This window comes from Microcaecilia unicolor, chromosome 1, assembly GCF_901765095.1.
Source record: "Microcaecilia unicolor chromosome 1, aMicUni1.1, whole genome shotgun sequence".
Taxonomy (NCBI): domain Eukaryota; kingdom Metazoa; phylum Chordata; class Amphibia; order Gymnophiona; family Siphonopidae; genus Microcaecilia; species Microcaecilia unicolor.
The window spans coordinates 377,984,327-378,009,643 of record NC_044031.1 but is presented as its reverse complement, the minus strand read 5'-3'; the positions used below and the strand labels follow the sequence as shown (position 1 = coordinate 378,009,643).

Below are 25,317 nucleotides of genomic sequence, written 5' to 3'. Positions count from 1 at the left end.
ATATAGCTGGCTAGCCACGAATACTCAGCGCATTGCCAGCTATACTTGGCAGCCAAATTAGGCCACCCAAATAGCAGGCCTATCTTTGGCCACTATGAACTTAACTGGCCAGTGCTAACCTGTTATATTTAAACTGGCCAAATGTAAAGTGGCCAAGTATGGGAATTAGCCGGTCTGCCTCCCATAGTCTCAATATCAGCCCGTGTCTTTCTGTGAAAGATCTATAAATGCATTTGTGCATGAAATTGTTGATGTAAAATTCACGCTTAGTGCGTTTTATCCTGGTGCCTAACTTTTGAAGTCCTTTTGAGAATAACCTTCTTCAGCATCACTGACTGCGTGTACAGTGGCGCTGAACATAGGTATTACTTTAAAGGCCAGAACTTGTCTTTAACTGAATCCACTCACTGCCACTACTGAGAACTGACCCCATTATGATCACAGATGCCTTACTGCTGAGCAGAAACTCCCTCACCCCCTTGCCTTGTGAGATTAATTAATTTTCAACTGGGTACTGCATAGCGCAAGATGGTTGAGATAGCAAAAGCTTGAAACCCACAGTAATGCCATTAATAAAGTGTCAGCTTTTGTTACCATCCATTTACTCACCCCTCGTGAACATTCAGCTCCCAAATCCAGGAGATAAAGTACTGGAAGCATTACTAATAAAATGCAGACTTCATTAAAAGAGAGATTGTTTGCTATAAGAAGGAGAATTGGATTTTCATTAGGGTGCTATGGCATTCTGGTTCGGGTGAGGGGAAGCTTCTTTCCTCATTCAGAATATAATAGGCTTCTAATGATTTTGTTATCTTACTACATTATTAACTCATGCATTTGAATAATAATTTAATCTAAATGAAACACAGTTTACTAAGGGATTCATGGAGCACTGATGGGCACCTGGAACAAATTTCCCATGGAGATATAGGTGCCAAAATAGTGGCAGAATAGGACATAAGGAGACCTTGGTGGCAGGGGGGAGAGAAGACCACAGAGTTTGGCAGTCCTATGTGACAGCATATTAGGCAAGCATAAAGAGGACAACACAGGAGCCTTTTTACCAAACTGTGGTAAAAGATGGCCTCAATGCGCTCTTACGCGGGTCTTTCCCCGCAAGCTGATGCCATTTATACTGCAGCAGCAAAATGGCCAAAAATCCTTTCTGTACTAATGGTCATACACTATTTTTCCATTAGCGCATGTGCCCCTGTCATCATCTATTTTGTAGGCGGAGAGGGCTCACTCACTAACCCAGAACTAATTGGTTAGCATGTGGCAATGTAGCTGCACTAACCAATTAGCACAGAACGTGCTTACTCTCTACCCCGCCATGCCCCCCCCCACCAGTGTTAAAAACTAATGTTTATCTTTTAGCGCATGGGAAGTAAGTGCAGAGTGCAACCCACGGTAAGCACTTTTTTACTGTGGTAAGCACACGATAGTGCTTACTGCAGATTAGTAAAAGGACCCCATAGTAGCTAGAATAGTTCTTATCTGCTCACATTGTCCATGTTTCTAGATTTCTCTAGAGCAGGGGTTCCCAACCCAGTCATCGAGACATACCTAGTCAGTCAGGTTTTTGAGATATCCACAATGAATATGCATGACAGAAATTTGCATGCACTGTCTGCATTGTATGCAAATCTATCTTATGCATATTTAGTGTAGGTAGCCTGAAAACCCGACTGGCTATGTGTGTCTCGAGAACTGGGTTGAGAACTCTTGTTCTAGAGGAAAATGTGCACCTTATACTTCTCATGTTGCAAATGTAAGCAGGACTTTGATTTGTGAAGATGAAGCCATGGAAGCAGACAACACCTTGTCTTTATGCTTTATCTGAAAGTTAGTGCTTGAGTATTTCAGACAGATTTTAACTCAGGCACAGTGGAACACCTTTTCAGTTGGAGGGGAGCGAACCAACCAAACTCCCAGTCCCCAGCTCCCTTACTTTATAGTTATGCTAACCACGGTCCCTTAACCCTAGCATCCTGTCTCAGATAGTGGCCCGACAGGATCACAAGTACCCAGCAGAGACCAAAAAGTAGATCTATTTCCCATAGTTCACTTTCTGACCTCATTTGCAACTCCCTTTAATTAGTCCCTTATTTTCTTACTCCTGTTTATCTTAGCTATCTGTATATTCCATCTTTTCTTACACCCTATGCTATTAAAATGTTTTATTGTGTTGTGTTGGCATTGTAATGTAGCATACTATGCCATACTTTGTATTGTTGTTTGAATATTTTTACTGCTGTAATTGTCTATTGCTTATGTTTGACTTATTCTTGCTGTACACTGCCTTGAGTGAATTCCTTCAAAAAAGTGGAAAATAAATTCTAATAAATAGAATTGACAGGTATTACTGCAAGATACTGTAAAAACAGGATGATCCCCTGTTTTCAAAATGATGTCATTCAGGAAGTGTCCATTAAGATCCATTTTAGCAAAATGGCATGTAGCGAAGACGATAAAATTGTGATTAAATTTTTGTGATACAGTAAGGCATAGGGTGCAAAGCATTTGCTGAGAGTTTCCTAACAAAAGTTTTACTAATGTATTTTCAAAGGTCATACTAAGAACATAAATGATGCCAAACTGGAACAGACTGAAGGTCAGTCAAGCCCAGTATCTTGTTTCCAACAGTGGCAAATCCAGGTCACAAGTACCTGGCAAGATCCCAAAACAATAAAACAGATTTTATGCTGCTTATCATAGAAATAAGCAGTGGATTTTCCCAAGTCCATTCTAATAATGGCTTATGGACTTTTCTTTTAGGAAATTATCTGCTTTTACCATATTCTCTGGCAATGAATTCCAGAGTTTAATTACACATTGAGTGATGAAATATTTTCTCCAATTTGTTTTATCTTGATTGCATTTCCCTAGTCCTTGTATTTTTAGAAAGAGTAAACAAGCAATTCGCATCTATCCATTCCATTCTACTCAGTACCTTATAGACTTCTATCATATCTCCCCTCAGCTTTCTCAACTCCAACTCTAGCCTCTTTAGCCTTTCCTCATAGGGAAGTCATCCCATCTCCTTTATCATTTTTATTACCCTTCTATGTCTCTTTTCTAATTCTGCAATATCTTTTTTTGAGATGCAGTGACCAGAACTGCAAATAGTATTCGAGGTGCAGTTACACCATGGAGCAACACAAAGGCATTATAATATTCTCATTTTTGTTTTCCATTCCTTTCCTAATAATTGCTAACATTCTATTTGCTTTCTTAGCTACTGCTGCACATTGAGCAGAGGGTTTCAACATATCATCAACTATGACACCTAGATCTTTCTCCTGGGCGGTGACTCCTAGTTTGGAACCTTGCATTAGCTATAGTTTGGGCTCCTCTTTCCTACTTTGCACTTGCTCACATTAAACATCATCTGTTATTTGGATGCCCAGTTTCCCAGCCTCATAAGGTCCTCTTGTAATTTTTCACAATCCTCTTGCGATTTAACAATCTTGAATAACTTCGTGTCATCGGCAAATGTAATTACCTCACTAGTTACTCCCAACTCTAGATCATTTATAAATATGTTAAAAAGCAGCAGTCCCAGCACAAACCCCTGAGGAACCCCACTATCTATCCTACTGACAATTTAACCTTACTCTCTGTTTTCTAGCTTTTAACCAGTTCTGAATCCACAATAGGACACAACCTCCTATTCCATGACTTCCTAATTTCCTCTGGAGTCATTCATGAAGTTCTTTGCCAAATGTCTTTGAAAATCCAGATGCATAATATCGACCAGCTCACCTTTATCCACATGTTTATTCACCCCTTCAAAGAAATGTATTGGATTGGTGAGGCAATGTTTCCCTTGCTAAATCCATGTTGACTTTGTCTCATTAATCCATGCCTACGTATATGCTCAGTAATTTTGTTCTTTATAATAGTCTCTACCATTTTGCCCAGCACCGACATCAAACTCAGTGAAGGAGTGGCCTAGTGGTTAGGGTGGTGGACTTTGGTCCTGGGGAACTGAGGAACTGAGTTCGATTCCTGGCACAGGCAGCTCCTTGTGACTCTGGGCAAGTCACTTAACCCTCCATTGCCTGCCGCATTGAGCCTGCCACGAGTGGGAAAGCACGGTACAAATGTAACAAAAATAAAAAATATATAATTTCCCAGATCACCTATGGAACCCTTTTGAAAAATTGGCATTACATTGGCGACCCTCCAAGCTTCCAGAACCATGCTTGATTTTAAAGATAAATGACATATTACTAACAATAACTGCAAGTTCATTTTTCAGTTTTATCATTACTCTGGGATGTATACCATCTGGTCTAGGGATTTGCTACTCTTTAATTTATTAGATTGCCCCATTACATCTTCCAGGTTTACATAGATCTGTTTCAGTTTCTTTGACTTAACAACACTGTATACCATTTCTGGCACTGGTATCACCCCACATCTTCCTCAGTGAAGACCAAAGCAAAGAATTTATTTAGTCTCTCTGCTATGGCTTTCCAAAGTATTTTGAAACTATGTAAGGGGTCCTATTTTTTTCCAGACATTGTGTATATTGTGTGGACTAGTATTTTTATTTATTTTTTAATAGCTTCTAACTTTTTGCCTTAAATCAATATCAGGCTTATCAGTCTATAATTTCCTAGAGCACATTTCAAAAATTGGCATTACACTGGCCAATTTGTTCTATTATATATTCTAGATTTACAAAGACTTGCTTTTGTTGCTCCAAAACATCACAATCAATGGAGATTTCCAGTGTTATGACTCTAGAATCTTCCACAGTAAAAGCCAAGGCAAATAATTTTTTTTTAGTTTTCTGCAAATACCTTAACCTCCTTGGAAACTTCTTTTATGCCTTGGTTGACTTTTTCACCGTCTTTTTGCTTTGAATGTACTTAGTTTTTAGCATTAGTTTTTATTTTATGGCAAGCTTCTTTTCAAACTCTTGGCTTGACTTATTATTCTTTGAAGTTTAACATGGTAGTGCTTATGCTCATTCCTATTTTCCTGATTTAAGGTCTACTTTCCCATTTTCTAAAGATGCCCTCATGCCTTTAATTGCCTCTTTTACCTCACCATTAAATTACTCTATGCTTGCAGTCATTTATGCATCTTTCAACGTTTTTTTTTAATTTATACAATATATTTAATTTGGCCTTTCAAAATCATGTTTTCAGATAATGTCCATGCCTGAGGAATCTTTTGACCCTATTACTCCTTTTAGTTTTTCCCAAATTTCCTCATTTTATTGCAGTCTTCCATATTAAAATTAAATATTACACAATATCTTTTTTATTAGGAGCTTCCATCTGTGCAGTAACCCGGGACTACCGCCTGCCCAATCTAGATGCTGGCATTTGTTCTTCCCCCAGCGCGTGCCATTTCTGGCGCTACCAGAAATATTGAAAAAACATTTCTGCAGGGGGTTACCCAGCGGTAATTGGGCAGCGTGGTTACCACTGGGTTAGTGTGGGAGCCCTTACCACCACCTCAATGGGTGGTGGTAAGTGCTCCCCCCCCCCCCCGAAAAAAAAAATTACCATGCGGCAAGTGTGAACTTATTACACAGCCATTTCATTTTGGCTATTTTAACCTGCTGCAGTAAAAGGGGGCCTGGAACACAGCAAAAACAGCTGTGGCCACTAGCACAGGGCCCCTTTTACTGCAGCTTAGTAAAAGGGCCCCTTTGTGACCTCACCAACATTACCAGTCACATCAAATCATGAATTCCAATAAGGATAGACCCAAAGCAGTTCCCTAGTAGCCTGGTTTTATCCTGGTTTAGGTGGAGTCCATCCTTTTAATAAGGCTTATTTTTTCCTGAAATTTTGCCAAGTTCCTAAGAAATATAAATCTTTCTTCCCTGCACCATAATCTCATGTATGCTTCCCTGCTCCATAACCTCACCCTTGCTTCCCTGCTCCAAACATATGATTTCTTCCTTTTCTAGGCCACAGGAGAGTACTCTATGGACCCACTGGCCCTGCAAGATGCCAAGGGTGGGGCTTAGCAGGGTGTAGCAGACTCCTCACCAGTGTAGACAGACAATGACGCTGTTGGATTTTTCATCATACACCTTTACTCTGCAGGGTGTACCATCATAGAAGGCTGAAATAATTTGGACTAATTTCTGTGGGATTTCAGTCACCCAAGAGCTTTCCACACAGATTTCTTATCGACGCTATTGAAGGCACTTTTGAAGTCAATGAATTGTGATGGTTCTTTTTCCTCTCTTGAAATATGTGCCTAAAATAGAACAGATTTGATCTCTACAGCACTACAGCTACATTGCTTCTCTCAGATGTTGACTTCCCATATTGATTCTAGGCTGGTTCTAATTATTTTAGCAAGTACTTTTCCAGTAACTGATAGGAGGTTGATTCCCCTATAGTATTCATATTTGGTCTCAATGCTCTTTTTTAAGAATGAGTACTATTTCAACACGCTTCCAATCACTGAGAGCACATTCTTCAGTCCATTCGGCAGATCATAGATTGTCAACAACAATACTGCCTCCTGTTTTTAAGGCTTCCACACAGACCTGATCTGGCTCAGCTGCTTTGTGTTTCACTTGAGTGATCTCAGTTTTAGTTGGTCCCTCATCATTTGCATTACCAGGGGTTGCTTCCTCATTTTCTACATCATAGTCCAGTATAGTTTGTGAGTCACAATTTAGAAATGATTCAAAGTGAGTCTTCCTGCACTGCAGTCCTTCAGCAATGGTTTTGGTATCTCTTCCTGATGCACCTTGAACATTCATAGCTAGCTAGCTGTGCATACCTATGAGTGTTTTTAGCATCAAAAAAGATGTTTTTGATCACCCCCTCCAGCAACAGTTTCCATGTTCCGCAACAACTTTATTCCAAAAATCTTCCCTGTCATTTTTTAGCTTTAGAATATATTTAATTAATTCTCTTGCTTTCAGTGGATTCATAAGTTTAAGAGTATCCCTCAGTTCTACAAGCTCAACGAGTCTGAAATCCATTTCTGTAGCTGCTTTTTCTCAGTCTTGGGGCAAAAACTGTGCATTTGGGTTTTGCCCATTTTCTTCTGGAGGTCCTCAAAACAATTGTGGATTTCAATCTAGAATTTTTCATTATATGGTGAATGCAGGAGTAAACCATTCTGTAATCGAGGTGGTGGCTGACGTGGTACAGTGGTACAGCAGAATATGGGCAACTCCACCTAAGTCCCAAAAGCACTGATAATCCATCATCCTACTCTAGGCTCAGCAAGATACCATTCTTCTCTGCAGGAGCCCAGCAGGAAATGGTGTGATTCTTCCTCTTTGTATGAGCTTGACTGTGCAGTAGAACTTAGCAGGGATTGCCAAATAACAATTTTTAATCCATAGCCTGTACTGGGACTATGCAAGTTTTGGCAGAAATTGCATTTTAATAACAGGCCTAGTCAGAGCAGCTACAAAATAAGCACTTTGTCCCATGACTTTGTAGGTATTGGAACCAAATCCTTCAATTATAGGTCCTCCATGGTGAGTGAAAGGTATTCTGAATATGTGAATACCGTAAAATAATTATTTTTAATTGTCAACTTAATTCCACCTTTACTAGTTTCCAAATAAAGTGAATGTAAATATATATATTAAACAATGAAGTCCAATGAATGGGTGACATTCACAGACAGCATCTTCCTGATCAGCTCACAAGAATGCCATAATGAAGCTCACCGAAGCGCCAGAACGATCATGTTTTGAGCGATCTGATCGCTCTTCATCAGAGCTCTCATTAAGCTCTGGTCCAAAGCATTTCAGACACAATGTATGCACCTGTATCTTCACAGCCTAAGCGTCTCATTATAAACTTACCCTGCATATAGACAATCTACTATTACTACCACTAATCACTTCTATAGCGCTACTAGACATACACAGTGCTGTACACATTATATGCAGGTGCTTTCTCTGTCCCACAGAGCTCACAGTCTAAGTTTTTGCACCTGGGGCAATGGAGAGTTAAGGGGCTCATTTACTAAGCTGCGCTGAAAATGGCCTGTGCTGGAGTAGAGGTGTGTATTGGACACACGCAGGTCCATTGTTCAGCGCGCCTGCAAAAAAGGCCTTTTTTTGCCGATAATGGACGTGCGGCAAAATAAAAATCAGTGCGCGCCCATTTTGGGCCTGAGACCTTACCGCCACCCATTGACTTAGCGGTAAGGTGTCACGGGTTAACCGGGTGGTAATCATCAGCGCACGTACACTGCCAATTACCACCCAGTTAGCACCACATGGTAGAAAATAGAAATTATTTTCTGCCATGCGTTTTGGACATGTGTAGAAATTGGAATTACCACCCAGGGCACAAGGTAGCTGGGTGGTAGTTCTAATTTGATGTGCGTTGTACACGCATAGGCGCCTATGTGTCTTCGCAAAAGGGCCCCTAAGTGACTTGTCCAAGGTCACAAAGAGCTGCAGTAGGAATCAAACCCAGGTTGCCAGGATCAAAGCCCACTGACCTAACCATTAGGCTACTTCTCCACTCCATATGACAAAATAAAACCACACACCATCATATAACATAAAAACTTTAGCAGTATAAAACATCAGAACATTAGGTCTTGGTAACAAAATTGATCTGAGATTTTTTTCTTTCTTTACCGCAGACCCCGAGTCCTTTTGCCACAAGAAGTTCTTTCATCTGGTAGGTCTGAAGAAGAAGAGTCCAGCAGATGTAAATAAAGTGTTCCACATTCTGGATAAGGATCGGAGCGGATTCCTTGAAAAGCCTGAAGTACAGTAAGTAATGCCCTTTCCAGAAATGGAATAGAGAAGTCTCATAACTAGGGACTCTAGAACTGTGTAAAGAATTCTTAAAATGGTTCCGATTGTTCAGGTTTTCTGAAACACAAACATTAGTAATTTATTTATTTATAAATAAAACATTAGTAATGCCTGGAATGCTGATTTTTAAGAATATCTGTGAGACTTTTTCACATTTCTAGTTTTCTTGTTCTGTATTTTAGACATGAGACTCATTCAGAATGCTCGTCAAGACATCACACTCTGCCTTGAAGATGAAAAGGAAATTTTAATGCTTACTCAAAATTTTAGCCTACATCAAATCTGTGTGACAGTATATTATAGGGCTGCTAAGCAAGTTATTTTGAAATGCTGCTTGTAGAATAAAATCAGAAGTAAACTAATATTAAAATAAATGAAAATAAGATTGAACACTGCAAAGGGATGTATATAAGATTTTGTGCTTTGCCTTCATGATGGCAATTTTTAGACTATAGGGAGGTTGCAGATCCCTGGCTACTGGGCCTGTAAGCAAATTTTTAAAGGGAAGCCTTCTACAGAATTCCCCTTTACAAATCTGCTGAGCAGTGCAACGTGGAATGTATGCAGTGTTAAGAATATACCAGGATTTCAGAATAATATCCCTGCACACACGTCAGCTGGCAGGCCTTGCCCAGCTCTGCCTATTTCTCCCATGGGGAAAAGTACATGTTCTATTGTCAGCTCCGGTACTTTTCCCCACAGATGGGGGAGGCTGATTGGAGGCTTAAATACCTATTTAGCCATTTTTCAAATGGAGGTATTGGACTTGGACCAATGATTAAAAAGGCACAGTGAAGATCCTGTGGGCATAATATATGCTATCTAGCTTTCTCACATATAAAAGTCCATTATAAATTATAATACTTTTTAATAAGTAGTTCTGGACAAATAAAGTAGGAGTGATATGAGTGTGGTGTTTTACTTGACTGGTATTTAACATTATTATTCTTCATGCTTTTCTGAATATTGTTTTATTTTACAAAAGCAGCATAGACAACTATGTGTGTTTATAAATAAGTTGCCAGAACCAGCTCCAAAAATCTGCATGCAGTCTGTGTGTACTCGCTTATACATGCAAACATTGCAACCTTGCCTCCACACTGCCCAAACTACACCCTCAGGAATGCCTGTGTGTAACATGTGTCAGAGTGCATACATATATATTCCCCCAGATTCTATACAGCACGACTACATTTCCGCATGGAAATACAGGTGGATTCTATAACAACGCGACTTGGCTTAACAAGCCAATCAGCATTCTTAACAGCACTTAACAAGTGATTATAAGCACTAATTGGCATTAATTAGAATGTAGATGCACAAATCCCTACGCATATTCTGTAATGCAGTGCGCCTAAAAAAAAGGGGCATGGTTATAGGTGGTGAAATGGGTGTTTCGTGGGCGTTCCAAAATTTATGCGCATTGCTATAGAATTATGGCCCAGTGTGCGTAAATCTACGTGCAGGGATTTACACCAGGTTTTCGTTAGTGTAAGTGGCTTTGCGTAGTTTTAGTTGCAGTCAGGTCTGCCCAAGCATATTCTATATATACTGCATGTAAATCTAAGCATTTCTTATAGAATACGCCTAGGCGGAAATGTTTGCCATACAGATTTTTTTATGCGCCACATTTAGAATCCCCCCATTATGTGTAAGTATCAGCAGTTTTTCTTTTTAATAAAAGTTCTTTTGTGCACTTAAAACCAGTTTCACATGCAGGAAGCCTCTAGGAAATTACTCCTACCCTGCACCCCTAACATGAATAGATCCCATGGTGACTTCTAAGTGGAGCTAGGTTTCATCTGAAATCACTCAGTGGTGAGATTTTCAGACAGAAATTTAACTTAAGTTGAATTGCTAATGATTTCTCAGCTCATTAGGGTAAGTTCCTCTTTCTGAGTCCTCTTGTAATGTATGAAGGCTAATCTTCCTTTCCTTCCCTTTTCAGCTACTACGTTGGAGAACCAGAGTGGTCTTCTTTTCCTCTTAGTTTTATGTAATTTTCTAACATAAAAGTTTGTCACCTTTAAAATGGCTCCTTTCAGTTCAGCCCAGTGCTGTTCTACTTCCTTCAGCTGTTCTGATCCAATTAACTCTTCCTTGAGAAACTCCCCCATCTCGGCAAAGTTAGTTCTTTTGAACTCTAGGACCTTTAATCTTGAATAAACCCTCTCCTCCTTTGTCTTAATATTGAACCACACCATTCGGTTATCACTAGATGCCAAATGATCTCCCACCGTAACATCAGAAACATTGTCCCCGTTTGTAAGCACCAGGACTAGAATAGCTCCATCCTGCATTGGTTCCATTACCCACTGCTGAAACAACTTTTCCTGTAGAGAATCCAAGAACTCTTTGCGTCTAGATGACCTCACAGCAGGGACACTCCAATCGACGTCCGGCATATAAAAATCACCTATCAATAGTACTTCCCCTGTCTTCAATTAAGTCTTTGTCCAATTCTTCTGACTGTGAAGGTGACCTGTATATTACACTAATGTAAATATATTTTCCTTGTCCTCTTACCAGTTTAACCCACAGTGCTTCTTCCTTACCCCATATGTCCTGCAGTTCTGTTACTTTAAAATTATTCTTAACATATAATGCCACTCCTTCACCCTTTTTTCCTACTCTGTCCTTCCTGAATAGATTATAGCCAGGTAGAACTATATCCCAGCCATGGTTCTCCGTGAACCACATCTCTGTGATGTTAACCAGTTACTGAAATTAATTGGAACTCATTGAAATTTACGCAGGCATCTGGTTGTGCACTATTCTATAAGGCATGGCACCTAACTTTATTAACGCATAACTCAAAAAGGGGCATGCCATAGGCGTGTAAGGGTGTTCTAAAACGTTGTGCACGGTTTTATAGAATACGGCCTCAGCACATCTAATTGGGTGGCAGCATTTACACCAGGTTTCAGCAGGCATACATGTTGACACCTAACGTTAGGCGCAGGAATCGTCAGTAAGTGCAATTCTATAAAGCGTGCGCACCTTCTACAGAATTGCGCATAGTACCAATTTTTTCTGGTGCTGATGAGCACCATTTATAGAACTCCCTCCTAGCCATCTCTCTAACCTCATGTGCACCTTTCTTTAAATTAGTCACCTTATTGTCTAACTCCTCTTACTCTCTTACCTACCTATATGTCTTTGCTTAAACCTTACGCTGTCCATTAAAATGTTCTATTACATATTGTGTTGATGTTGTAAGTAGTATACTATGCCATACTTTGTATTGTTATTTGAATATTTTTACTGCTATAATCGTCTATTGCTTATGTTTGTTTAATTTATTCTTACTGTACATCACCTTGAGTGAATTCCTTCAAAAAGGCAGCAAATAAATCCTAATAATAATAATAATAATAATAAATACAGACATTCAAATATTTGAAAGGTATTAATCCGCAAACGAACCTTTTCTGGAGATGGGAAGGCGGTAGAACGAGAGGACATGAAACGAGATTGAAGGGGGGCAGACTCAAGAAAAATGTCAGGAAGTATTTTTTCACGGAGAGAGTGGTGGATACTTGGAATGCCCTCCCGCGGGAGGTGGTGGAGATGAAAACGGTAACGGAATTCAAACATGTGTGGGATAAACATAAAGGAATCCTGTTCAGAAGGAATGGATCCTCAGAAGCTTAGCTGAGATTGGGTGGCAGAGCACGTAGGGGGAGGCGGGGCTGGAGATTGGGAGGCGGGGCTAGTGCTGGGCAAGACTTCTACGGTCTGTGCCCTGAAAATGGCAGATACAAATCAAGGTAAGGTATACACAAAAAGTAGCACATATGAGTTTATCTTGTTGGGCAGACTGGATGGACCATGCAGGTCTTTTTCTGCCGTCATCTACTACGTTACTAGCCAGCTCATTTTCGACAGAGAAGAGCGCCCATCTTCCGACACAAATCGGGAGATGGGTGGCCTTCTCTCAGTGCGCCCAAATTGGCATAATGGAATTCCAATTTTGGGCGATCTCCACTGCTTTCCATCACGAGGCCGGCCAAAGTTCAGGGGGGCATGTTGGCAGCGTACCACAAGCGGGACGAGGGCGTAGTTAACACATGGGCACTCTCGGCCGATAATGGAAAAAATGAAGAGCGCTCCGGACGAGCATTTGGCAGCTTTTATTTGGTCCATTTATTTTTAGGACCAAGCCTCAAAAAAATGCTCGAACTGACCAGATGACCACCAAAGAGAATCGGGGATCATCTCCCCTGACTCCCCCAGTGGTCACTAACCCCTTCCCACCCTAAAAAACAATTTTTAAAAACTTTTTCTGCCAGCATCAAATGTCATACTCAGGTCCATCACAGCAGTATGCAGGTCCCTGGAGCACTTTGTAGTGGTACAGCAGTGAACTTCAGGCAGGCAGACCCAGGCCCACCCCCCTCTACCTTTTACACTTGTGGTGGTAAATGTTGAGCCCTCCACCCCCCCCCCCCCAAACCCACTGTACCCACATGTAGGTGCCCCCTTCACCCCTTAGGGCTATGGTAGTGGTGTACAGTTGTGGGAAATAAGTTGTTTTTTTTGGGGGGGGGGGGGGTGGAGGTCTCAGCACCAAAGGTAAGGGAGCTATGCAGCTGGGAGCAATTTGTGAAGTCCACTGCAGTGCCTCCTAGGGTGCCCGGTTGGTGTCCTGGCATGTCAGGGGGTCCTGTGCACTATGAATGCTGGCCCCTCCCACGACCAAATGCCTTGGATTTGGGCGGTTTTGAGATGGCCGCACTCGGTTTCCATTATCGCCGAAAACCAAGTTCGCCCATCTCTAAGAGCGACCTAAATGTTGGGATTTGGGCGGGCTGGACCGTATTATCGAAACAAAAGATGGCTGCCCATCTTGGTCGATTATACGGTACACTCCGCCCTTTCCGGGGCCGGCCCCGGAGATGGGCGCTCATAGAGATGGTCGCCCTCGTTCGATTATGCCCCTCTATGTTACTATGTTAGATGTGTTATTGGCTGCTTTTAATGTGTTCATTATCTCATAGAAAGGCCGCATTAAATACTAAGGGGAAAATTATCAACATAGGTACTGTTAAGATGTGTTATTTTGGGGCTCACTTTCAAAGCACTTAGACTTCCAAAGTTCTATAGGTTATATGGAGAGGCATTTTCAATATTACATCTACGTCCAACTTTGGACGTTTTGCTCAAAACGTCCAGAATCCAAGTGGTGAATGACCATGTGCTAGATGTTTTTGTTCTCAGTTCATCTATCTTTTTGTTCCATTTTCGAAAAATGCACAAAAACAAGCCAATGAGATGTAGGAGGAGCCAGCATTCTTCATAGATTGGCCACACAGACATCCCAGCAGAGCAGTGGGACACCCTAAGGGGCACTCAAGTGGACTTTAGGTCCAGGTACACATCTCACTGCTACCCCCTCATACTATATAATGAGCCCTCCAAAACCCACCAAAAACCTAGTGTACCCAACTGTACACCACTACAAAAGCCCTTATGGCTGCAGGTGTCACCTGTATATAGGTACAGTAGATTTTTGGTGAGCTTAGGAGAGTTTACACTTTTCACCACAAGTGTAACAGTTAGAGTATGATATGAGCCTGGGTCCCCTTCTCTAGAGTGCACTGCAACGACCAGTTGGCAACTCCAGGGACCAGCTTGCTGCTTCAATAGGATTGACTATAACATCTGAGGCTGTCACAGAGGCTAGTATGTACTTTCTCTTTCACATTTTTGGGGAGTGGGAGGGAGAGTCAGTTACCACTGGGGGAGTAAAGGGGGGTCATGCCTAAATCCCCCCAGTAGTCATCTGGTCATTTGGGGCACCTTTTTCTGACTCAGTCATGCTAAAAACAGGTCTTGACCAAAATGTTGAAATTATATCTCTGGACATTTTTGTTTTGTTCCATTACAGCAGAAAAATGTCCAGGTGTTAGGAATGCCCTAATCCCGTCCCGATACACCCCCTTGTGATTTGGATGCACTGCAGATTGGGTGGCAGAGCCGGTGGTGGGAGGCGGGGCTGGTGGTTGGGAGGCGGGGATAGTGCTGAGCAGACTTATACGGTCTGTGCCAGAACCGGTGGTGGGAGGCAGGGCTGGTGGTTGGGAGGCGGGGATAGTGCTGGGCAGACTTATACGGTCTGTGCCAGAGCCGGTGGTGGGAGGCAGGGCTGGTGGTTGGGAGGCGGAGCTAGTGCTGGGCAGACTTATACGGTCTGTGCCCTGACAATGGCAGATACAAATCAAGGTAAGGTATACATAAAAAGTAGCACACGTGAAATTATCTTGTTGGGCAGACTGGATGGACCTTGCAGGTCTTTTTCTGCCGTCATCTACCATGTTACTATGTTACATAGATAAACATCCGCAAAATTGGTTTCAAAGATAGTGATTTGAATGTTTTGAGAAGAAATATGTCCAAATGTTACTTTATGTCTTTTTTTTAGATGTTTTTCTCTTTTGAAAATGAGCCCCTACGTAACTTTGTAAATCTAAGTGCTTTGAAAATACGACTCTTTACTATGAAATCCAGTTATTAGTAATTACATCTCATTGCATAAAATGGAGCCCATCAGGCTTATTTTCGAAAGAGAAGGGCACCCATCTTTCGACACAAATCAGGAGATGGGCATCCTTCTCTCAGGGTCGCCCAAATAGGCATAATCGAAAGCCGATTTTGGGCATCCCCAACTGCTTCCCGTCGTGGGGACGACCAAAGTTCCTGGGGGGGGGGGGGGGGGTGTTGGAGACATAGCGACTGGGGTGTGCCTAACAGATGGGTGTCCTCGAGCGATAATGGAAAAAAGAAGGGCGTCCCTGATGAACACTTGGCCGACTTTACTTGGTCCCTTTTTTTTACGACCAAGACACAAAAATGTGCCCTAAATGACCAGATGACCGCCCCTGACTCCCCCAGTGGTCACTAATCACCTCCCACCCCGAAAAAAACAACTTTAAAAACTTTTGTCTTTTTTTTTTAAGAGTATGGGTGAAGGACGTCCTTCCCATGCCTCCGTCCCTGCAACGGCAGTTAAGGACGTCTAAAATGTGGATGTTTCTGTGAGAAGGACATCCATGCCTTTGCTATGCCTCTGACACCCCCTTTATTTATTTGGATTATAAGTAGCAGCAGTGGGATTTGGACTGGCCATCTCTGGATTGCAAGACCAGTGCTCTAACCACTAGGCCACTCTGCAACTCCTCCACTCCACTTCCTTGAAATTTAGCCATCCCTGGGGGGGGTGGGGGGGCAGTATGCAGGTCCCTGGGGGGGGGGAGGTGTGTGTGTCAGTGGAGGCATAACGAAGGCGTGGACGTCCTTCTTTCAAACATTTTGGACATCCTCAACTGCCCCCCCCCCCACAGGGACTGCCAAATTTCAAGGGAGTGGAGTGAAATGGAGGAGTGGCAGAGTGGCCTAGTGGTTAGAGCACTGGTTTTGCAATCCAGAGGTGGCCAGTTCAAATCACACTACCACTACTTGTGATCCAAAATCCAAATAAATAAAGGGGGTGTCAGAGGCATAGCAAATGCATGGACATCCTTCTCACAGAAACATCCACATTTTGGACAAGGACGTCCTTCATCCATACTCTTTGGAAAAAAAAAAAGATGTCCCTGACAAGCACTTGGACGTTTTCACCTGGACTTGTGTTTTTCTAAGGTTGTAGACGGCTATTATACATGCAGCTTGTCTGCATGTATGAAGCCGTCTTTGGCATGCGCAGAGCAGCCACGCATAATGTGTGGCTGCTCTGCACTGGTATCCCCTCCTTAGGAAGGAAATCATGTGCAAATGAGCTAACAGCGAGCAGCTCATTAGCATGCGATTTCCTTCATGCATGCCCATTCCTATCCGAATCGCTAAGGGATCAGTAAGGGAAGGGCTTTTTCTGTTCAGTTAGTGGGACCAGTGCACTACGAATGCTGGCTCCTCCCACGACCAAATGGCTTGGATTTGGCCGTTTCTGAGATGGGCGTCTTTGCTTTCCATTATCCCTGAAAATCAGAAACGACCAAGTCCTGGGGACGACCATCTCTAAGGTCTACCTAAATTTGCTGATTTGGACGTCCCCGACCGTATTATCGAAATGAAAGATGGACGCCCATCTTGTTTCGATAATACGGGTTTCCCCGCCCCTTCACGGAGCCATCCTGTGAGGATGGCCCCAGGAAAACTTGGGCATCCTTTTCGATTATGCCCCTCTATGTTAAAACAGCACGAGTTAGTGCCAAAATAACATGTCTTAACCATAATCTGCATTGATAACTACATCCCTACATGTACTAAAGGGCATTAGTCCAGAAAAATGTGGGAGATAATGTGATCATGCACTGAACAGTCATCTCCAATAAAGTACCTATGTTAGCTTGCAAGGACTAATACAAAGCCAGATATGGACCACAATGCCTCTGGACCCCCATCAGAACACCTCACTCCTTTCCCCTGAAGGTTGAAAACCCCACCCCTTCAGAATCTCTCTCCCACCTCCTTCTAAACCAAGGAAGAAGCCCCATCCCAGCACTATTCCTTACACCACCTTTGAAAAGAAAGCTCTGATCCCTAAAACTATAAGAACATAAGAATAGCCATACAGGGTCAGATCAAATTGTCCATCTAGCCCAGTATCCTGCTTCCAACGGAGACCAATCCAGGTCACAAATACCTGGCAGAAATCCAAATAGCAACATTCCATACTACCAATCACAGAGCAAGCAGTGGCTTCCCCACGTCTGTCTCAATTTCAGACTATGGACTTTTCCCCTAGGAACTTATCCAAACCTTTTTAAAACCCAGATACGCTAACCGCTGTTACTACGTCATTCGACAAAGAGTTCCAGAGCTTAACTATTCGTATTTCCTCCTATTTGTTTTAAAAGTGTTTCCATATAACTTCATTGTGTGTCCCATAGCCTTTGTACTTTTTGAAAGAGTAAAAAATCGATTCACTTCTACTCGTTCTACACCACTCAGGATTTTGTAGCCCTCAATCATATCTCCCCTCAGCCATCTCTTTTCCAAGCTGAAGAGCCCTAACCTCTTTAGCATATGAGAGGAGTTCCATCCCTTTTACCATTTTGGTCGATCTTCTATGAACCTTTTCTAATTCCGCTATATCTTTTTTGAGATACAGTGACCACAATTGAACGAATACTCAAGGTCAGTCTGTACTATGAAACAATACAGAGACATTATTATATTCTTGGTCTTATTTTGCATCCCTTTACTAATAATTCCTAGCATCCTGTTAGCTTTTTTGGCCGCTCCCTCACCCTGGGCAGAAGATTTCAGCATACTGTCTACAAGAACACCTAGAGCTTTTTCTTGGGTGCTAACCCCCAAGGTGGACCCTAGCATCAGGTGATTATGATTCAGATTATTCTTCCCAATGTGCATCACTTTGCATTTGTCCACATTAAATTTCATCTGCTATATGGATGCCCAGTCTTCCAATTTCCTAAGGTCTTCCTGCAATTTTTCATAGTCCTCGTGTGTTTTAGCAACCTTGAATAGTTTTGTATTATCTGCAAATTTAATCACCTCGCTCATTGGTCCAATTTTCAGGTTTTTAAAATATGTTAAAAAGCACCAGTCCCAGTGCAGATCCCTGTGGCACTCCACTATTCATCCTTCTCCATTGAGAGAATTGACAATTTAACCCTACCCTCTGCTTTGTGTCCAATAACCAATTCCTAATCCACAACAGAACATTGTCTCCTATCCCATGATTCTTTAATTTTCTTAGGAGTCTCTCATGAGGAACCTTGTTAAAAGCTTTCAGAAAATCTAGATACACTACATCAACCGGCTCACCTTTATCCACGTTTATTCACTTCTTCAAAGAAATGAAGTAAATTGGTGAGACAAGACTTCCCTTGGGTGAAACCATACTGACACTGTCCCATTAAACCATGTTTATTTATATGTTCTGTAATTTTATTCTTTATAATAGTTTCCACTACTTTACCTGACACTGAAGTCAGGCTTACCAATCTGTAATTTCCCGGATCACCCCTGGAACCCTTTTTAAAAATCAGCATCACATTGGCCACCCTCCAATCTTCAGGTACTATCACTTTAACAATATGTTACAGATTACTAACAGCAGATCAGCAATTTCATATTTCAGTTCTTTCAGTATCCTTGAATGTATGCCATCTGGCCCAGGTGATTTACTACTCTTTAATTTGTCGATTTGGCTCAGTACATCTTCCAGGTTCAGCGAGATTTATTTCAGTTCCTCCACATCATCACCCTTGAAAACCATTTCCGGTACAGGTAAAGCTCTTACATCTTCTCCCTTAAAGTCTGAAGCAAAGAATTCATTCAGTTTTTCCACTATGGCCTTGTCCTCCCTAGGTGCCCCTTTTGCTCCTTCATGATCTAACAGTCTGATGGATTCCCTCGCAAGCTTTCTGCTTCTGATATACCTGAAAAAGTTGTTACTGTGGGTTTTTGCCTCTGCGGCAAGTTTCTCTTCATATTCTCTTTAGCCTTCCTTATCAATGCTTTGCATCTAGCTTGGCAGTGCTTATTTTGCTTCTTATTTTCTTAATTTGGATCCATTTTCCATTTTTGAAGGGCATTCTTTTCGCTCTAATAGCCTCTTTCTCTTTACCTTTTAACCATGCTGGCTGCCGTTTTCTCTTTTTCCACTTTTGTAAATATGTGCTCCCAGAATCCTTCCCCCAAAGAAAAAGCCCATATAAAGACATTTCTCCCCAGCAGGAGGCTTTGCCACATGGAGCCCCTCTTCATCCCCCAAAGTCCTCTAGAATCTTTCAACTTTCCCTCTGTCCAATCATGTCTTCCCCCTGGAGCCCCTTCTTCCTTCCCAAAATCCTCCCAACAGAAGTTGCATACAGACCATGGGATTCCAACCTCTAGTCACTTTGCTTCACCCTGGCTGTGTTTTCCATATCTCCCCCTCCTCCTTCTCCACTGGCTCTACACTAATTTCACTAATTGATCTCTTATTTATTTATTTGACACTTATTTATATCCTGTCAAACTAAGGGAAAATTCCTACCCCTGGTAATTTATAAAAACATAAACATAATAGAACATAAACAACCAGGCATATAAAACACAAATAAATAAGCATAAGTAACTGTAAAATAAAAAAATTCATCAGTGGCACTAGAGAATAATGCAGGGACAAAGTTTGTCCCTATCCCCGTGAGCTCTGTCCCTATCCCTGCCCAATCCTCACAGACTTTGTCCCCATCCCTGCCCTGACCCCGTGGACTCTGTCCCCACAAGCTCTGTCTGATCCCATCCACAGAAGCCTCAGACAGTTAGGATTTTACACTTAAATCATTTTGTTCAAGTATAAAAAGAAACAATATTCTGTACAACTGTCATTTTATAAATCACAACCAATACAGAACAAGGATAAAAAAAAACAAAACAAAAGAAAGAAACCCGTCTCTCTTCCCCCTCACAAATATCCCCTCCACTACTGAGAAAACCAAACAAGCCAAATTACTACAGAATGCTACATAGAAAATTCATGCTAACAGTATTTGTCTTTAAAACTACTACTACTATAAATCACTTCTATAGCGCTACCAGTCGTACGCTGCGCTTTACAATTGAACATGAAGAAGACAGTCCCTGCTCAAAAGAGCTTACAATCTAAATCAGGACAAACAGACAGGACCAAAAAGGAGAAGGGAAGGACAGACAGACGGACACATAAGGATAAGATAAAAGTTACAAGTCAGGAGTCGAAAGCAGCATCAAACAGGAAGGCCTTTAGCCTGGATTTGAAGGCAGCCAGGGATGGAGCTAGATGTAATGGCTCAGGAAGCCTATTCCAGGCATAAGGTGCGGCGAGATAGAAGGAGCGGAGTCTGGAGTTAGCGATGGAGGAGATGGGTGCAATTAGGAGAGATTTGCCTAGTGAACGGAGTTCTAGGGAAGGAGTGTAGGGAGAGATGAGGGTGGAGAGGTAGTGAGGGGCTGCAGAGTGAATGCACTTATAGGTCCACAAGAGGAGCTTGAATTGTATACGGAAACAGATAGGGAGCCAGTGAAGTGATTTCAGGAGAGGGCTGATATTGTTCTTAATTTAAACTGTTTCCCAGAAGTGTGTTCTGGCTTCTTTGATTGGAACCCATTTATTTATTTATTTGTTACATTTGTATCCCACATTTTCCCACCTATTTGCAGGCTCATTGTGGCTTACATAGTACCGTAGAGGCGATCGCCAATACCATATGAACAAGTACAAATTGAGGTTATGGAAGAGTAATGATCAAGTGTGATAGGCATATTGGGAGTTGTAAGGAAGAAGGGTTAGGTTATGTCCAGTACGAACTTTTATCTTGTAGAACTGTTGAGGTGTTAGCAGGCTATAAATCCCGATATAATGTAAAGGGAATCTGTGGTGAGCACCTGAAATGTTTAGGCTGCTTATTTTCTTGTTGAAGGGTATTTAAACAGACAAGTTCAATAGGAACTAAAAATAGCAATGAAAAAAGAAAGACTGTTATAAACATATCAGAAATGCTGTGTTAAACAATCTTTGTGACATAAATGAGACACTAGATAATATGAGTGAGAAAGTGTGGAACTGTATATTAAATTTATGATCTGCTTAGATAAGTGACATTGTACTCAAATCCTTAATGAAAACTACTACAGTGTAGGTTGTGGAACCAAATGAGTATGTCTAATATTTATCAATGTGAATACTGTGCAAACAGTGGATTAAATGCAGTGTAAACAGAGTGATTATTGATACAGTACAAAGTACAAGAAAACCAAACTTTTGTGCATTTCCAACAACATAACCATCCTGTCCAGTCAAAACTGAACTGCAATGATTTTGCTGCATACTTTGCCAACAAAATTAAAGTCTCTGCCAGGATTTACAGGCAGTCCTACCCAGTCTCCAATCAGCTAACCAAGAGTGCACATACTCACCCCCTCCTGACACAGACATATGGGACTCATTTAACGCAATAACAGAGAATGGCCTTCACAAAATTCTAAGACACCTTCGGCCAACTACCTGCTCCCTTGACCCCTGCCCATCAAAGATAGTGAAGGCAAGTATGGGCATCATAGAAGGTGCCACTAAAATTGTGAACTCCTTTCTTTCTAATGGGCAACTACCAACAGCATTGAAAAGGACAGTGGTTCACCCTTTGCTAAAGAAAAACAACCTTGACCATGACAAAACTTGAAAGTTACCAGCCAGTATCCAACATCCCATTTCAAGGGAAACTTATAGAACAAATAGTCTGTATTCAACTCAATGATTGGTATGAGAGAAATTGGCTAGATCCATGTCAATCACCTATTCTGTTCAATATCTACCTTAAGCCACTAGCCAAGTTGATTAGGTCAATGGACACTCAGTTGGGAAGTATGAACTCCCCCTCAAATCACAAGTCAGGAACCTTGGAATACAGTTAGAGTCAACACTTACTCTGATTCCACAAATCCAAACAACTTTCAAGAGCTGCTTCTATTATTTTCGACAACTACGCTGCCTCTCTCCTTACATCGAGAAGGAAATTCTTATCCCAGTTGTGCATGCCATGGTTTCAGTGTGCTCTCTGGGTCAGTGTGCTGTTGCCTGGGTCTAGGGAGTGTGACATCATCAGGGAGGGCCTTGATAAGGAAGTGGTGTTCTTTCCTTCAGAGCCTTTGCAATGGTGGTGTTTGCTTTAGGTAGGGTGGTGCAGTGTGCACTTCTGACTTTGTGTCTAGTTTCCCTGCTTGCTTTTGCTAAGGTCCAGGTTAGTGTAGTGCAGTGTGCACAGCTTTCCTGCTTTTTCTTTGTGGTTCCCCTGCTTTTCCCTCTTGGGTTTGGAAGCACCTTGTTAGTTTTGTATCTAGCTTGCTAGAGTAGTGCTTAGGAAGCACCTTGATAGTTTTGTGTCTAGCTTGCTAGGGTAGTGCTTACGAAGCACCTTGATAGTTTGTGTCTAGCTTGCTAGAGTAGTGCTTAGGAAGCACCTTCTTAGTTTTGTATCTAGCTTGCTAGAGTAGGGCTTAGGAAGCACCTTGTTAGTTTTGTATCTAGCTTGCTAGAGTAGGGCTTAGGAAGCACCTTGTTAGTTTTGTGTCTAGCTTGCTAGGGTAGTGCTTAGGAAGCACCTTGTTAGTTTTGTGTCTAGCTTGCTAGGGTAGTGCTTAGGAAGCACCTTGTTAGTTTTGTATCTAGCTTGCTAGAGTAGTGCTTAGGAAGCTTGTTAGTTTTGTGTTTAGCTTGTTAGTATAGGGCTTAAGAAGTCCTTTTGTTAGTGTAGGCCTAGAAGTGCCCTGGTTAGTTCAGTTCCTTGGAGCACTGCTGTCTCTTCTGTTTCCAGTCCTGGTCCTTGTGTCATCCGGTATCTGGTAAGTCCTGCCGGCCACTCGAACCCAAGGGCTCAACCCTTGGGGGGGTAGTGGCCAAGTGCAGGTGAAGCTGTACGGACCAGTCCAGTGTGCTCCAGTCCAGTGTATTCCGGTCCGGTGTGTGTCCAGTCTGGTGCGCTCCAGTCCAGTGTGTTCCGGTCCGGTGTGTGTTCCAGTCCTGTGTCCTCCAGTCCAGGGGATTGCAGTCCAGTGTTCCACTCCTGTGTCCTCCAGTCCGGGGGATTCCAGTCCATGTGTTCCAGTTCACTGGGCAGTGCTTGCAGTTCCTGCCGGTGTGCTTGCCCAGTGTTGGTTGGTGGGTTTTGCCTGCTGCTGTCGCTCCTTGGCAGCAGCCCAAGGGCTCAGGTTTGCTTCAGAGCCTGGCCCCGCGGGCTCTGAACCTGACACTGATGAATTTTCATTTGGACTCTTACGCCTAGCGCCAACCCTTTGATTCTAGTGTACTTTAATTTTTGCTTTTAACCTGCACTAAGTGCAAAAACATAGCATGCTTTAATAAAAGACTCCCATTCTCTCTCTCTCTGTGAGACTCCAGAAAGAAGCACTGTCTTTGTATATTACCTTCAATTAAAAGTATTCAAACCAAAACTCTTAACAATCCAGAGAATGTACAGTATTCCTGTTTCAATTTTCATCTTACAATAAGTTCTCTGTTTATGCTTTTGTCTTGTAATAAATATTTGGAAGTGAAGAAATGAAGCTATCTACATTTATGAGAGTTTATGTATCTTGCTATATAGCAAGATGTGCAGCAAGAGCAAGCTGTTTGACATGAATTTACATGAAATAAATACATTGATTGGTTCAATTTTCAGTAAAGTCAGCATATGTTTTTAAATGACAGCTGCAGCTTCTAAAACATGTATATTCACCAGTGCTGAATAGATATATTTACTGCTGGGGACAGCGTGATGTTCAGCTACGATTCATATGACCTATGGATTTTACTTTAGGTCTGACATTTAGATACTTTTTATTCCTGTCCTCATTACACCCTAGACCATTTTCCACAGATAGAATGGGGCTGGTTGGTCAGATGTTCAGCTTCATACAATTCATATAACTCTTGAAAATTTATAACTAGAGGATTTATACGAATGCCAGCAGCCAGTATCCACATAAATCATTTTGAAAATTGACCTGAATATTTTTTCAACTTTATGTTTATTAAAGATCAGGAATTTATAACAAACAGAACAAGAAAACAAACCTGGTACAATACGTGCAGATTGCAAGTTATAAACTCTATATACTGTATACTATATACTCTATATACTTTATATACTGTTTTGTCATATCATCTTTGAACTGATGCAATTTCTGGTTACACCTATATGTCAACTTACCCCCTTTCCTCCCCCCCCCCCCCCCCCCCCACACACACAGATGGATAAAGAAACTGAAATACTATAGAGTGAAACAGAAAGACCACCCCTCTATATATACACAGAAGTGTATCCTAGAGAACAGATACCAAAAATAAAGAGCCAATAAAAAAAAGCTGTCAGCTTTTCTGTTAACAAAACATAGCTCAGTATTTCTCTAATTATTTTATATTAGGGACAGTCTTGGACTTGAGGTATAATGTAGCCATTAAACAATAGGCCATACTCCTCTTCTTGATTCACAGCCACTCCTGCAGACCAAAAATCAATAGACCCAATTCTGAAGACAATATAATAGAGTCCCTAAAATGAATGTAACAGTAGCCATACTGGGTCAGAACAATGGTCCATCTAGCCCAGTGTCCTGTTTCCAAACAGTGGGCAAGCTAGGTCACAACTACCTGGCAGAAACCCAATTGGTAGCAACATTCCATGCTACCAGTCCTGGCAGTTGCTTCCCCATGTCTGTGTCAATAGCAAACTATGAAAAGTCACAGAAGGGAAATGGGACTTGATATACTGCCTTTCAGAGGTTTTTGCAACTACATTCAAGGCAGTTTACATATATTCAGGTACTTATTTTGTACCAGGGGCAATGGAGGGTTAAGTGACTTGCCCAGGGTCACAGGGAGCTGCAGTGGGAATTGAACTCAGTTACCTAGGATCAAAGTCCACTGCACTAACCACTAGGCCACTCCTCCTCCTCACCAAGAGCCTAAGGAAAATGGGACACAATTCTTTATTCACAACTGTTGATATTCCAAAATAGACCTGACACGGGCCGTGTTTCAGCGCCTA

At 41.9% G+C, this 25,317-nt stretch overlaps 1 protein-coding gene across 1 annotated transcript in view; it reads left to right on the top strand.

The window, feature by feature from the left end:
* The window catches only part of PVALB (parvalbumin), a 49,377-nt gene that overhangs the window by 19,154 nt on the left and 4,906 nt on the right, over positions 1-25,317 (top strand). The window contains exon 3 of the mRNA XM_030210070.1: positions 8,605-8,737. Within this exon, the coding sequence (XP_030065930.1) occupies positions 8,605-8,737 (133 nt within the window). The remainder of the gene's footprint in view (positions 1-8,604; positions 8,738-25,317) is intronic.